We start from the raw sequence: 15,931 nt of genomic DNA on the forward strand, positions 1-15,931 counted from the left end.
ATCAGTAGATGCTCCATCAAGTTGCCTCATAACCCTCGGAAAGGTGTAGTTGGCAAGTTGGATTCCCGAGTTCCCTTCCTCAACTCCCGAATCAAGGACCTCCCGAAGTCAATTACTGGACAACATCCCAATCTGTCGCATAACCTCATTAGGAAACCACCACGTCTACCACTAATGAGGGATCCTTCCCTAGATCCGCAACTGCCATACTATCTGGACAACCATCCATATTGAGCCTTACTACTACTTCTTGATTTCTTCAAAACATTTTGATTTCTTCAAAAAAATTTATAATAATGGAAATTAAACTAATATAATCACAAATGTATTTTCCATGTGTTCTCTGTCCGGCGTTGTAATTGAAAAAGTAACTGGCATTGTCCACCCAAACTGATGTTCTCTGAATTTAAGGACAAACACCACTCTGTAGTTGGTATCCGGAAACAAAAGCCTGCAGTCGATTTGACCACGGACCTCCAACCACGAAACCACTGTTAATTCCGCAAGTACCTCGAATCTGGAGTCGTGTACATGTTGGGCCAGAATGCCAACCACTGGCGGAGCAAAGGATGAGAGGATTGTTTCAAATGATCGGTCCAAGGCATAGATAGTTGTTCTTTCCTTTTCAGGTACAATTTCTGCAAATATGGGATTGTTGGTGGCAGCTCCGTTCCATGATATGAAGATTCCCATGATGAAAAACATTAGGCCATGTGCCAACCCAGTAGAAGGATCACGAGGCATAACTAGCAGCAGAACTGCACTCAAAGGAATAGCCAGACCTGCACTTATTTGCGAAAGAATAATCCTTCCAGCATTTGGAAGGCGTCTGGCAATAACGTCCCCCATTCGCCCTCCAAACAATCCACCCAGGGAACACCCCACGGTAAACAGAGTCATCAGAAATGCAGTCTCTTCATGAGAGAAGCCAATGAGCTCCAGCCACATGGGTACAAACGATAGAGCCGACCATGGAAATGATCCCATGACCCCTTGAGCTACAAATATCTGAAAGCTCCGAATTCCCATCACTTTCTTCGCTTCTGCAACCATTATCTTCAGATCCGACCATATTGGTGACACCCCTTTCGTTCCATTTTCTCTAAAAAGATTCACAGATGCTATATCACTTGTACTGTTTAAAGAAGTTTTGGGCATCGAACCGTTTGAAAAATAGTAATAATAAGCAATTTGGATAAAGCCAGGCATAAGGAATTTGTTCCAGAGATCGTCCGAATAGGACACAGATTTGAAGAGCTTGGAGACAACTGACAGTCTGCTAATGTCGCGCGGCATAGTAAAGGAGAAAATGGCAGATATACAGCTCTCTGGCAGGTCCAGCATACCTGTCTCGCGTTTGCGTTCAGCACCGGGCATTAAAAGACAGAAATAAAAACAATGTCGATTATAAGACAGAAATAAAAACAATGTCGATTATGATGAACAAACACAAAAAAAATGGATTTGGACTCACAATACACAGGCCTCTGATCCTGTGCTCTGATACCATGATAAAAACAGCTAAAATCACACAATCACAAAAGTATAATCATATATTATGCACAAATGGTGAATTTCTCAACCATCACAAACCAATTTCTCAAATATGGAATGTAAGCATTAATTTCCAACAATTCTATGGAGTTTTACGCAGCCTAAGCTCAGATACCATATTAAGAAATAAAAAATAAAAAGAGTTCCAATACCATAATTCTCTAAGTACTGACCCAACCCTTCACCCAACCCTTCTATGCTTTCTATCTTGTCACTCTCTAGAATCCTCAACAACTCGAACGATATCAACGATTAAAAAAGGACAACTATTTAACTTTGTTAGATTTGGTAATGGTGAGAGATTTAAGTTTTCCCAAACTACAAAACCCTCTGATCTGCCTCAATTTTGTAAAAACACAAAAGTTCAAGGAAGTATTCCATACGTAGGACAATTGGACACGTTTGGAGTACACTCGTTCTCTGGTAACCCGGGGCTGTGCGGTTCTCCACTTCTTTGAGCAGACGATTGACCATGCAATACTTTCATGTCACCGACAGGTTTATGCACTGTTTAATGGAAGCGTCGGCCATAAAACAGGAGTTGCCGCTAGCCATTTTGATTTAGATTTAGGAGTTGCCGCTAGCCATAAAACAGGAGTTGCCGCTAGCCATTTTGATTTAGATTTTCCAAAATATTTTAGATTTTATTTAGATTTTAGGAGATATTGTAGAATCTATGAATAAGAGTGAAGTCAATTTTATCTTATCAAATCAACAATAACTTTAAATTCACTTTAGTCTTTCTCATAACAGTTTGAACGAATCAATCTCAGAGTCACACTTTAAATTTTATTTAGATTTTAGGAGATATTGTAGAATTTATGAATAAGAGTGAAGTCAACCCAAAAGATTCGTCCAGCTCTTTTCAAAAGCCTATCTAATGCAATAAAACCCCACTTCTTAATAGCTTCCAAAGTGCATGAAAATTAACAACATTGTACCTCACAAAATGAAACAATAGTGGGTATCTCAATTTAACATAAGAAATAAATAGTCTCTAGAAATAAAATATAAAATGCTACAAAATATTCTCATCAAGCTCAATACCCCACTTCTTAATAGCTTCCAAGGTGCATGAAAATTAACAACATTGTACCTCACAAAATGAAACAATAGTGGGTATCTCAATTTAACATAAGAAATAAATAGTCTCTAGAAATAAAATATAAAATGCTACACAATATTCTCATCAAGCTCAATAATAGTTCTCATTACATATATAAAATGCTACAAAATATTCTCATCAAGGTCAATAATAGTTCTCATTACATAGCTTCAAATCATAAAATATCAACTATCTCAAATTATAACATATCAATTAACTCACTCTAAGAAGATTTTAAGGAAAATAAACAATGCACCAACAAAAAAATGACAGAGAAACAGAATGACATAGTCCTTCTTCGTTGAATGAAGGATGAGAGGAAGCTATAAGTGTTTGGCATTCTTTGTTAATTTCTATGTTTCTTAAAGTAAAATAGAATATGTGTTTTTTTTGGGGAAGAAGTATATCTTCACGGACACTTTGGATGGAATATCGCAAGATCTTTGAAAATTTTTCTCTGTGGATGGTGAAAACTCTAAATTTTATAAGCTTGTTTTTTAGTTATGTTATAATGTTTTTTAATATATTATTTATCAGTTTTAATTTAAAATTAATATAATACTTATCAATTTTAATTAAAAAAATTTAGCAATTTGTATGTCATACACCTATCTTGTAATGTTGTAGTGGAGCAAAAAGTAATCAAAGAATTTTTCAATGTTATAGTGGAGTAGAGAATAATATATTGCTATACCGGAAAAAAAATAAGCTATTGGTTGTATTGAGTTATTAATCTAGTAAAAATGAAAAATACAAATGTTTTATAGTTTTAATTATGTTTATTTATTTACTGCTAAGTGGAAGAAAAAAACATAGTGAATTAATTTTGATTTTTGTATTATGAAAAATTTCCCGAATATTATAAAGTATATAGTAATATGTATTGTAACCATTTAATTGTTAAATAACATATTGAATAAGCTTTTAAAAATAGAGTTTTTTCTAAATTATTATATTTATATAATATGTTTATAACTAGTTTATTTTTAATGTTTTACATTTTTTCATAAATCATTTTTTAACACAAATATAAATAAATAAATAAAAACCAACTATAACATATATAATAAAACATAAATAATAATGAAAATACAAATCGAGCTTTACAATTTATTTTTTTCGATCGAGGAATTTCTCAGTGGTCTTGTGGCTAGTCAAAATGTCAGAGCCATGTGGGAGGGTGTAACATCCTATCCACAGTCCAAAGGTTCTCCGTCAACCTGCTTTATTTTCTTCACTCACAATTCTGCAGTTTAGGATTTTGTCTTTGGAGGAGGACTTCTCAGAGCTTAGAAGGGGACCATGGAAGACTGCTACGGAAAAGCAGAAGCCTTTGTCGACCTCGATCCCGACCCACATAATATTTTGGCGGTGTGGGGCTTGGAGCCCACTCAGCAGAACCTGAAAAAGGTAATTTTTCTAGCTAGATCGAGGCCTTGCATTTTTGGATGTGGCATCAACTTCGATGGTGTTGGATAGGGATGAGGGCTTCTGGGTGGCGCGACAGGTGGACCCTAAATTTGACCGTCTTGGCAAGCAGCTTCAGAGGGATGAAACTTCTTGTTGGCTTTCAGCATCAGTGCATATGGATCAATTCTCTTCGTTTTGTTTGGATCAAGGTATCTTAAAGGGACCAACTCTTGGTGTTCTAGAAGGAAAGAAATCCTTAGCCATCAAAGAAACAAAAAACCTAGTTTGTTGTGGTGGAGACAACAACCTCAGTGCAGATGTGATCCTGGCTACCTTAGTGCAGATTTGATCCTGGCTACCTCTCTTCATGTTAGCACAAGACCCTCATTTCCTATAGGGTCAGAGGTTTAGTTTGCTCAACAATCAAGAGGGCTCAAAGACATAATCCATAACAGTGTCAGGGTAAGATCTAATATCTTTAATCCTTCTAATCCTTCATGGGTAGGGTTGAGCTCCAACATTTTCTCTTCAGGCATTGAGGGTTTCTCACGTGGACAGAAATAACTCGAAGTAGCTAAGCTCCCAAAGCCTTGAGTTGTTTTTCTCTAGCAGAATTTTAGAGAAGGGAGTTTCACTTGTCTGTGGTTGGGAAATTTTGGATGGTCAGGGAACACTCAATTTTGCTCTCAGGGAGGAGGCTCTACAAGAGGGTCGGTATGAAACCCATCAGGTTTTGGGTTAGGGTATGTCCCGAAGAATATTTATATAATTTGAGAGGGTAAAATGTGCCTATTTGTGAGGTGTTGAGGGAAGACACCTCAAAAGAGCATAAACAAAATATAGGATTAGTTTCGTGGGAAGTTTTCATAGAGAAAGGGTTAGTTGATCCTCATAATATCAATTCCAGGAGGCCATAATATCCAGATCTGGGCCATGCAAGGCGCAAGCCTTTTCGACAGGTGGTGGATAGGGTCATTGGAACTGAGGAAGGGGAAGGTATTAAGGCAGGAGTGAAACTGACAAAAAAGGAAGTTCATACAAACCAATTCGAATGACAATCACCTAGTGTTAGGGAAAGATATATAACTGGATTCAGCCATGGAGGTGGCAAAGCACATTCTGGTTGGGAGGGCATTGAGAAGACACTTTAAAGCAAAACAAATAGATGGGTGGCTACATGCTTCATGGGACGATACTCCAGGCAAAGAAGCCGAGGTAATTATCCTTACAAGTGCTTGGTTCATGTTGAAATTTGGGTCAACAGTCCTGTTAAAATGATGGAACACTCTCTTTGACGCGAGGAGGGAGAATGTGGAAGAGGTACCAATTTGGGTAATATTACCAACTCTTTCCCCTTAGCTTTGGACAAAATATGTGTTTCATGCAATCGAGAATAAATTGGGGGTTTTCCAGGAGGCTGATGTGTCTTTTAATACATACATAACCAGAACTATTTCTAGAATCCTTGACAAATTGGATCTCAAAGAGGGGTTGTTGCCCAACATCATGCTAAATTTCAAAGGATGCAATTATAGCCAACAAGTTGACTACAAGGATTTACCCTTCTCCTATCGTCAAGGTCTTACTCAGGAACATTTGGCTCGCAATTTCCCTCTAGTTGTTATGGGCATCAATAAATCAAGCTCTTAGTTTGGGATAAAACATGAAAGTAGTCGGAAGTTAGGATCGTGAGAGATTGGTCAGAAGGCCCCCACATAACATGAATTTAAGGAATCTTAGGCTCAACAGGGAGAAAAGATGGTGTTGGGAAGCGGTTCAAGGGTGGAAGGCAAATAAAAGAACCAATAGGGATTGCGTGAGTCAGCCACACGTGAAGACAAATCCTCTCCTCCTTTAGGTATTTCTAAACCTTTCTCTCCATGTTCAAATTATTATTTGAATATCAATTCTCGTATGGTATTAGTGCCTGGTCCTTCTAGGCCTGTTGTTGTAAGCACTTGTATATCATCCTTAATGGCTTCATCTCTTAGGCCTATTAATGACATTATCATATTTGCCTCATCGAATCCTACCCCCTCAACCTCTGCGACTGTGTCCGGCCCTCACCCTATTATATACCCTCCCTATAACATAAGACCCAAGGTTCCAAAGAGGACCCATCTGCTTGTATGGGAGGCTTGGGCCCTCTCCCGACCATTCTAGGGAATGTGAAATCCAAAGGTAGAAAATCACATCTCTCCAAGGCACAAATAAAATCTCAATGAGATATTGATGAATGGAAACATAAATCCCTCGAAGGGGTGCTTAGAGCAATGCATATCCCAACCCCAGTTCCCTCATGGTTTCTCTCTCTCTTAATTGCATGGGTTTAACTAGTTCCCGAATAAAACTAGCATTAATAAGGTTTGTTTCATCCTTTGGGTCTGATATCATCATGCTTCAGGAAACTATGGGGCAGGTTGAGTAAAAATTGAAGCTTTGGTTAAGATGTTCCTAGGCTGGTACTTTTTATCACTAGATGTGAGAGGTTGAACTATGGGATTAGCTATGGGAATAAATATAAAATATATCAAAATCTCAAGCACTTTGGGTTCAAAGAATATGCTGGGGATAAACATCTACTCAACTGACGTGAATATGGACCTAAGATTAATAAACATTTATAGGCATTGTCACAATAGAGGCGATTATTGGGACAAACTGATGGCCAAATCTTTTATGAAGGAGGATAACCTAATTCTTGGCGGGGGGGGACATAAATTTTTACCTAGGGGCCTCTGTAATATGGGGTCCCCAAGCTCTCCTAGACCCAATGGAAAATTATTTAGTCTCAATTTCACGGACAAACGCCTTATTGATGTTAACTTAATCAAACTCAAACCTGCATGGAAGAACAAGCATACTCGAGAAGATAGGGGGTCCAAGAGACTAGACAAATTCCTCCTTGCTAGAACTTTCGTTAATAATATACCTCTACTCCAACAATAGATTGGTATGGGGGGTCTTCTAACCACCATCTACTTTTTTTAGAACTAAAGGGGGGAACAAAAAACCTGGCAGTCCATTCAAATTCAGCCCCTCATGGTTGGATGATGAAGGTTATACTCAAATCGTAAACAAAACATGGATTCCTTTCAAAGATGATATGGAAATTTCCCCAACCTATCACTTCGTAAAAAATCTAAAAAGGAAAAAAAATTCCTCCTTTGAATGGACTATTTAGAAGAAGACTAGAGATGAAGCATATCTCATATCAATTGAACAAGAACTGGAGAGGCTAGAATCACCTACAGGAGGAGGGTATGATTCTGTGGACATCAAGTAAAGGATCATGCAACTACAAATCTCCAAGGGGGAATCATTGGCTAATAAAGAGGAACAATGGAGGCAAAAGAGCAGGGCATGTGATTAAAAGGTGGGGACGAAAATATTAGGTTCCTTCATGACTATGCCAAAATTCAAAAGAATGCAAACACAAACTGGGAAATTCCATATATTCATGGGAGAAAGGAAAAATATTTTGGTGAACTTGCGTCACTCGGTAAGGCTTTTTTTCAAAATTTATTCAATGCCTGAGAGGAAGCTTCCATTGCAGAGGTCATCCAAGTAACATATTATTTTCCTAGGTTTGTGGAGGAGGATGAAAATAAACAGTTGATGGAGCCTATCTCAAAAGGGGAGTTGGAGACAATTCTCGAAGGGTTGTAGAAGGAAAAAATCCCCAGGCTAGATGGATGGATGGTGTAATTCTATCTACGATTTTCTTAGTTTCTCATGGATGAACTCTTGCAAGATGTAGAGGATTCCCACAAGACAAGGAGAATCTATGACCTCTTTAAATCTACCTTCATGGCACTTATCCCAAACGTATATGAGCCTAAATCATTCGATGAATAATACCTGTCTCCCTATGAAATTGCATATACAAAATCATAGCCAAGAGAATAGTAATGCCCCTCAGACTAGTCATGTCCAGAAACATGTCAAGAGAACAGTTTCGATTCCTTGAAGGCAAGCAGATCCATGAAGCCATTGGCGTGGCCCAAGAAGGATTGTATAGTATCAAAATGTGAAAGCTAAAGTGGGTAATGGAAAAATCAGACCTGTCTAAAGCTTATGACTAGATCAACTAGATTTTCATTTGCATGATTCTTACTCATCTAGGATTTAATGTGCCATTTATTAATTGGGTTATGGGGTATATAACTAATTTCTCCTTTTTTGTCTTAATAAATGGTTCAACCTCCCACTTTTTTGATGGCTAGAGAGGTCAGATACAGGGTTGTCCCCTGTCCCCCCTCTGATTTCTATTGGAAGTTGAAGGGCTAAGCATACTTCTGCTAGAAGAAAAAAGGCGAGGAGAGATAAATGGAATCAAAGTGGCATTAAAATTATTCACCACCCACTTACTTTTTGTTGATGACATTTTAATTTTTTGCAATGGCTTTAGATAGGACTTGGTATCCATAAAACAAGCACTCACTCTTTTTTAGAAAGCCACAGGTATGGTAATAAATGTTCAGAAATCAATACTATCAGTGACAGGGTTGTCTCAATTCAAGGTGAGAAGGGTGCAAAAAAAAAATCCTTTAGAATCATCCCCAAAGGGATAGTCTCAAGTGCCTAGGTTTCCTTTTAAAACCAAACTCTTACCAAAAAAATGATTGGTTGGGATTACTAGCCAAGGTGGAAAAAATACTTCAGCACTAGAGCTTCAAGTGGTTGACGAGAGGTGGAAGATTAGTCCTTATTAAATTCGTGTTGGAGGCCATACCAGTTTATTGGATGGCCCTCACATGGGTCCCAAAAGAAATTTTAGCCTCAATATGAACACTATGTGGTATATTCTTATGGGTTAGATCAAAGGAAGAATATGTCCATTATTGGGTAGCCTAGAAAATGGTGGCCCTCCCAAAATCCTAGGGAGAATGGGGCCTTAAGGACATTCTTATGTTTGCAAAGACTCTTTTTGTGAAAGTTAGTTAGAGGCTCCTATCTACATATAGCCTATAGACAACAATGGTCACAAGGAAATATATCTTCCCCCTCTCATTTGATGACTGGATTAGAAGACAAGGTAAAATGATACCAAATTCATTAGTCATCTGGAAAGCAGTCAATGACCCTTTTAATATCATTGTAAGCAACCTACCGTGGAGGGTGGGAAATGGAGAAAAAATGAGAATTGGGCTAGACCCTTGGACAGGTTTTTCATAAATCTTCAAACTTTTGAATGAAACGGTGACTCTTCTAAATGGCCAGGGTTTCATTCATCTGCACCAAATAAGGGACGAAACACAAAATATCTTCTCGTCAGCACATTGGAAATCAAAAATTCAACTAAATCTTCATGATGATCATGTTGGAATATGGGTTGATTATATCGATGTGCTAAAGAGGTTGCATATTAGACTTAGAGACAAAGAATATACGTTATGTTGGGTACACAGTCCATTTAGGATTTACACTACAAAATAGGTTATAGTCGCCATATTGAGGATAAATTAAGGGTGATCAACCTTGAATGGTGATGGAAGCCCTTATGGAACCTTACATTCCTAGCTGAGATGTAGATTTTAATGTGGTGTATCATTATAAACAAAGTGCCAACTTGGGATAATCTCCAAAAGAGCCTAAAATAAGGGCCAGGATGGTGCACTCTGTGTAGAAATGTTGAAGAATCAATTCTTCATTTGTTCTTAGTTTTCCATTTCCCACAAAGCATCTGGGCTAAGAGTAGACAAATGTTGGGATTTAATATGGAATGGAGAGGGGCAAGTTTGTTTGAGGCTTGGAGAAGCTAGTGGAAATCATCTCGGGATGAAACTCTTCGAAATATCCCCCCCTCATATATGTTGGGGAGTATGGTTGGCTAGAAACAAGGCTACGTTTAGGGAAATGTCACTTATCCCAAATCTTATTGCAACTGAAGTTGGAGAAATCTATGCTATGTTACCTAAGCAAGAACCTATTAAAATGCCTCACATGATCATTGCAGAAGAAATAATTTCCCAAATGGCATGGTCATATTTTGATGGGGCATCAAATGAAGAAAGCATATGTGGGGGTGGCCCAGTCCTTCACCTAAGTACCCAATGTTTCCCAAAGTAAAAAATTGGACTAGGCAGGGGTTTAACAATTATGCAAAGCTTCTTTCCTTAAAACATCTAATGTGCTAGGTCCTAGAACATGATTGCAAATCTCTTCAAGTATTTGGAGATTCTATAAATCTTATTAATTGATTCAACAACTCACAAAAATGACACAATCACACACAAATTCCTATTCTTGAAGAAATTTTACAACTAAAGCAAGCTTTTAATTATATTTATCGTTTCCATATATACAAGGAAGAGAATTTTGAAGCAGATTCCCTATCAAAGAAGGCACTTGACATGCTCTTAGAGATTGGTAGAACACTTAACCCATAAATGGGACAAAATGTCACTCTTACCATACATCTTTTGTTGCAATTTAATAACTATCTAAACTTATTAATTTTTCATCATAGACATATTTTAGTTGTAGTTGAGGAGGGTCTAGACTCTTTCCCTCCTTTTTATGGTTATCATGCTCTTAGTTTCTATTTATGTACCATACATGCAATGTATATGTAACAATTTTGATCAATATGCCAATGAACATAAACAATCTTTTATATATAGTTTTGGGCTGGTTTTTATTCAAAACAACTATATTTCTTTTTTTTGCTAATGTAACTTTTTATTTCTATTATTAATAGGAAGTTACAAATTTTTCTCAAGAAAAATATAAAATACAAATCATTTTAACCTTCATATAATAAAAAGTAAGTAATGAATATAAGATCTTAAAATTTTAATTTATAATCACCGCCATCTTTATATAATAATAAGGTTAGTAATCAAATGAGTGATGGTTAGCCATCTTTATATAATAATAAGGTTAGGAATCAAATGAGTGATGGTTAATTGGAAGTATCGTCTCTTTTTTAATTATGTATTTGGAAGGTTTACTTTGAAAAAAAAAATAGAATTTCAATTTAATAATTAATAATTATTAGGTGAATAGAAAGAATTTAATTGGTATAGATTATTTTTGTAGAATATCCATAATAATATCGACACATCAAAAATGAAGATTTATGTCTTTTTTGGTTTAATTAAATAAATTAATTTAAGAAAATGTCATATAAAGTGAGTTATAGTTTTTGAAGATGTGGTATTGATAAGTCATGATATTTGCCAATGATATTGTAACAAAGTCTCTTTACAAATTAATACTTTCCATAATAAGGTTGGGATAAATCTCCATATTTAAGAATCTTATTATATATTTGTTTCAAAGTCTTATATTAAGTATTTTTATAATTATTAATAATAATAATTTAAATTAAATTAAAGTTTTTAAATATTGAAGAATTTTCCCAATGCATTATATTAGATATCATTTTTCCGGATTCAACTTCGTTAAGTAAGTCATTCATCTATGACCATTTCCATGAGAGATAGTCGTAACTAACTAATTTCTCATGATTTTTTAATAGTCCACTTAGAACTTATTGGTCATGCTCTGCTCACAAGGTTGAAGAAGTGGAATTGAAACTAGTGAAATGAATCATATAGCCTCAACGATCACTTAAATTTCTCATGATTTTTGAATAGTCCACTTAGCACTTATTGGTGATGCTCACAAGGGTGAAGAAGTGGGATTGAAACTAATGATATGAATCACATAATTTAATTAGATTTTATGATTTTTATTTTATTTTAGGAATCTGAAATGTAACTTAACATAAATGTTTTAATGTTTATTATATAGTAATGCTTATATGAATGTTTGTTAGCCATATATATATGTTTTACACTAATATATTAATTCTTTTTCTAATTAATATTAATAATTAAAATTAAAATAATATTATAATTTAGTTAGATTTTATGATTTTTATTTTATTTTAGCAATGCCAAAAGTGTTTTAAAGTAAATGTTTTGATGTTTATTATATAGTGATTTCTATATGAATGTTTAAGAGTCTAGAAAGTTGTCTATAGATGTCAGGAAGTTGTCTATAGATGTCACAAATTCGTTTGTATGACATATTTCTTGTAGGAATAAGGGGAAAAGAAATTCAAAAAATCAGAATGCTCCAGTATTTGAATTGTATTGTGAATGTTAAAATGGGTTCAGTACAATACAATTTCCATTATTTTCTTAGCTATACTCGTTAGACTAAACTATTTAAAAGTAAAAATTTTGATATTTATTATATAATAATGTTTACGTGAACTTTATGTAATTTATATCGCTGACTTAATTTATAAGATTGTTATTATTTTTATAAATAAGCCAATTTTTTTTTGGTTAATAAAATAATTTTTTATTCAATGATACGTTCTCTTTGAATATCCTTTTTCGTGAAGAATAAAAGAGTCGTGAAGAATAAAAGCGTTCGACTTTTCGTGAAGGATAAGAGAGTACACTCTTAATTAGTGTTGTTAAAGCAGAAAAAATGATTATGATGTCGAAAATAGGCAGCCTGCAACACTGCAGAAGCAGACCCTTGAAACAAGAATGGCGTCTGACAGGTATCGTGCGAAAGAGCTTGTTCAGTTTTGTTACCCAGGTGTTCATTTGTTGCATAATTTTCCTGGTTATATTGAAGTCTGTTTACTGCGACACTGGCTGTTTGAATCAAGAAATTCAATCTCTTTTGAATTTTAAAAGCCATCTACATGATTCTGTTGGACGATTGGCTTCATGGAATATTGCTTCAATTAATTGTTGCGAGTGGGCTGGCGTGTCTTGCGACGGACGGACCGGTCATGTGGTTGGTGTGGATGTGCATAATTGCAGTCTGAATGGTGAGTTCCGTCCTGCACTATTCTTTCTTTCTCAATTAAGGGATTTGGAGAGTTTGAATGTCAGCTCCAATAATTTTAAGGGCCAACCTATTCCCCAAGAACTGGGCCTGTTGAAGAAATTAACATACCTTAACCTCTCTAAAGCGGGATTTACAGGCACCATTCCGCGGCAGCTGGGAAACCTCTCTAGCTTGACAGTACTCGATCTCTCTTCCTCTGCTTTTACGCTGGAAAGCCCCGACCACTCATGGCTTACAAATCTCACAGCCTTGAAACACCTTTCCCTTGACAGAGTCGACCTCTCAGCGATGTCTTCCGCATGGGGACGGTCAGTAGGTCGCCTTTCTCAGCTCAGGAACCTTTCATTGTCGAACTGTGGCCTGACGGGTGCCATTCCCCCTTCGCTGCAAAACCTTACATCCATAGAAATTCTACATCTTGATAGCAACCCATTTCACAGTGAATTCCCCAGTTGGTTAAGCAATATGACTAGTTTGATTTCCTTGCAGATGTCCAATTCAAGTCTCAACGGATCTCTTCCGTTTGAACTCTCTCAGATGCCTCGCCTAAAAAGAATTTACTTGGACAACAATAGAATATCTGGCAATGTTTCTCAGATTTTTCAGGGCCAGTGGAAGACCCTGACCCTTTTCCATATGCAAAACAATAGTTTGGAGGGATCCTTGCCATCTTCTATAGGAAAACTATCGGCCTTGGCTCAGCTAGATCTGAAACACAACAAATTGAAGGGAAAGATTCCATCTTCATTAGGCCTTCTCCGCTCGCTTACTGTACTAGACCTGGGCTACACCCTTTTATCGGGACCAATCCCTATCTCCCTCGGATGGTTGTCCAAACTGACCAATATTAGTCTTTCTCACAACAATTTGAGCGGACCGATCTCAGAGACACACTTTCACAGTCTGAAGAATCTAAAACATCTTGACCTGTACAAGAACAAATTGTCCTTCAATATCACCTCCAACTGGAACCCACCATTTCAGTTAGATGTGTTGAGATTATCTTATTGTGAAGTAGAGAGCTTTCCTCTTTTCCTCAGGGCTCAAAATTCTATGACGACATTGGCTCTATCTAGGAACGGCCTCAAGGGACAAATTCCTTCATGGTTGTGGAATCTTCCCATGCTTGAGCAAATAGACCTCTCGTACAATCAGTTGGAAGGTCCAATACCATCTCAGTTGTATAACTCGTCGACTTCATTGAAGGAGGTGGCGCTACGAGGTAATCAGTTGAATGGCAGCCTTCGCCATCTATCAAGTTCGGTGGCTGCCTTTCCTTGGGAACTTGATCTGTCAATTAATAACATTACTGGTTCAGTCCCCCAAGAATTCTGCAAGATGTTGCATGCTTCAAATTTCTTATCTTTAGCCTCAAATAAACTAGAGGGTCAAATTCCTTCTTGCATTTGTGAGCAATCAGAGCATCTAGAGGCTCTGGATATTTCGGACAACATGTTATCTGGCAACCTGCCCTCCCATTTAGGTGACTGCTCTTTTCTGAAGGTATTGAATCTAGCAGGTAATAAATTCCATGGACCGATACCGATGGAACTGGAAAAATTGAAGAAACTTCAGGTACTGCACATGAATAGTAACAATTTAAGTGGAAATATTCCCGAGTCTCTGCAAAATTGTAAAAGATTAGAAATTTTGGATTTGAGCAGAAACAGGCTCTCAGGCAAAGTGCCCGAATGGATTGTGGATCTTTCTGAACTCCGCATACTTGTTCTCAGATCAAACAATTTGGAAGGTAGAATACCCATCCAAATCGGATACCTTCAGCAGCTCCAAATTCTTGATCTAGGAATGAACCGTCTGTCAGGTACGATACCGCCACATCTTTCAAACATATCAGTAATGATGGACAAAAATTTCCCCAAGTACAGACCCGCTAAGCCTGAGCTGAGGTATGGACAGTACTATAAAGATGTAGTTAACGTGACTGATAAGGGTCAGGAAATGGCGTATGAATTCTACCTCACGGCTGTCACTTCTCTGGATCTTTCGGCAAACATCCTTTCTGGTGACATTCCCGTCGAAATTGGAGATCTGCGGGGTCTGCAGACTTTGAATCTGTCCCATAATCATCTTATGGGAAACATTCCAGAAGAAATTGGGACAATGGTAAATTTAGAAAGTTTAGATATGTCATGCAACCAGTTAGAGGGAAGAATACCTGCTACACTTGCAAAGCTTAGCTTCCTTGGCGTTTTTAACCTATCAAATAACAACCTATCAGGAAGGATTCCATATGTAGGACAATTGGACACATTTGGGGTACCCTCGTTCTCTGGTAACCCGGAGCTGTGCGGTTCTCCGCTTCAGAGAAACTGCAGCGATCAAGCATCAGGTGAGCCTGACCATAGTCATGAGCAGACACTTGTTCGTTGGTGGGAATCATGGGAAGCTGGAATGGGTTTTGGAATCGCAATTGGGTTTGGCAGTGTGATCGGTGCATTAGCTCTGAGCAGACGATTGGCCATGCAATACTTTCATGTTGCTGACAGGTTTATAAACTGTTTAATGTAAGCGTGCGGCATAGGACAGGAGTTGCTGTTAGCCGTTTTTATCTATATTCTCTATCGTAGATAAGAGTAAAGTTAATTTGATCTTCATTTTATTTATCATATTCCAAAATATTTGGAAATCTGCAATCAATTTAAATTTAACAGTTGCAAAGCAGTCCTTGCACAAGTGCATTTATTTAGTTTTTATAGTTTCAAACTACTAAAAACGTTCATGTAAATATTTTTCGAAATCTGCCATCAATTTAAATTCAGCGGTTGCAGAGTAGTTTTTGTAAATAAAATTCGAGTGCTATTATTTAGTTTTTAAAGTTTCAAACGACTAGGAACGTTCTTGTAAATGGATAGATTTCTTGGTTCATTGCTAAATGTTGGGTTGTAAATTTGTTAAAAATTATCCATTGTCATATCTAAATAACCATAAAGTTGTGATTGTTTTGAAGAACTGATCGGCAGTTGCGAAGATTAAAACAGTTATTTAGCTAAATTGTACAAGCTGGCTTTCTGCGTTTGT

The 15,931-nt window shown here is 36.8% G+C and overlaps 2 protein-coding genes across 2 annotated transcripts; one reads left to right on the forward strand and one right to left on the reverse strand.

Annotated features, from left to right (window-relative positions):
* Positions 1-303: 303 nt before the first annotated feature.
* Positions 304-1,377, reverse strand: LOC149215309 (uncharacterized). Its single transcript, XM_089389690.1, has one exon. It carries the CDS (start codon positions 1,375-1,377, stop codon positions 304-306), a length of 1,074 nt encoding a protein of 357 aa, XP_089245816.1.
* Positions 1,378-12,520: 11,143 nt separating this feature from the next.
* On the forward strand, positions 12,521-15,700 carry LOC149215310 (uncharacterized). The gene has a single exon (XM_089391074.1). The coding sequence runs from the start codon at positions 12,521-12,523 to the stop codon at positions 15,419-15,421; it is 2,901 nt and encodes a 966-aa protein (XP_089247200.1). The 3' UTR covers positions 15,422-15,700.
* Positions 15,701-15,931: the final 231 nt, after the last annotated feature.

The sequence above is a fragment of the Pinus tabuliformis genome, chromosome 1_1 (assembly GCF_031772625.1).
Source record: "Pinus tabuliformis cultivar Carrire ecotype Pingquan chromosome 1_1, CPIR1, whole genome shotgun sequence".
NCBI lineage: Eukaryota > Viridiplantae > Streptophyta > Pinopsida > Pinales > Pinaceae > Pinus > Pinus tabuliformis.

What these genes read in the sequence shown, in the direction of transcription:
- LOC149215310 (XM_089391074.1), top strand. Translation starts at nt 12,521, where the DNA reads ATGATTATGATGTCGAAAATAGGCAGCCTGCAACACTGCAGAAGCAGA.
- LOC149215309 (XM_089389690.1), bottom strand. Translation starts at nt 1,377, where the DNA reads ATGCCCGGTGCTGAACGCAAACGCGAGACAGGTATGCTGGACCTGCCA.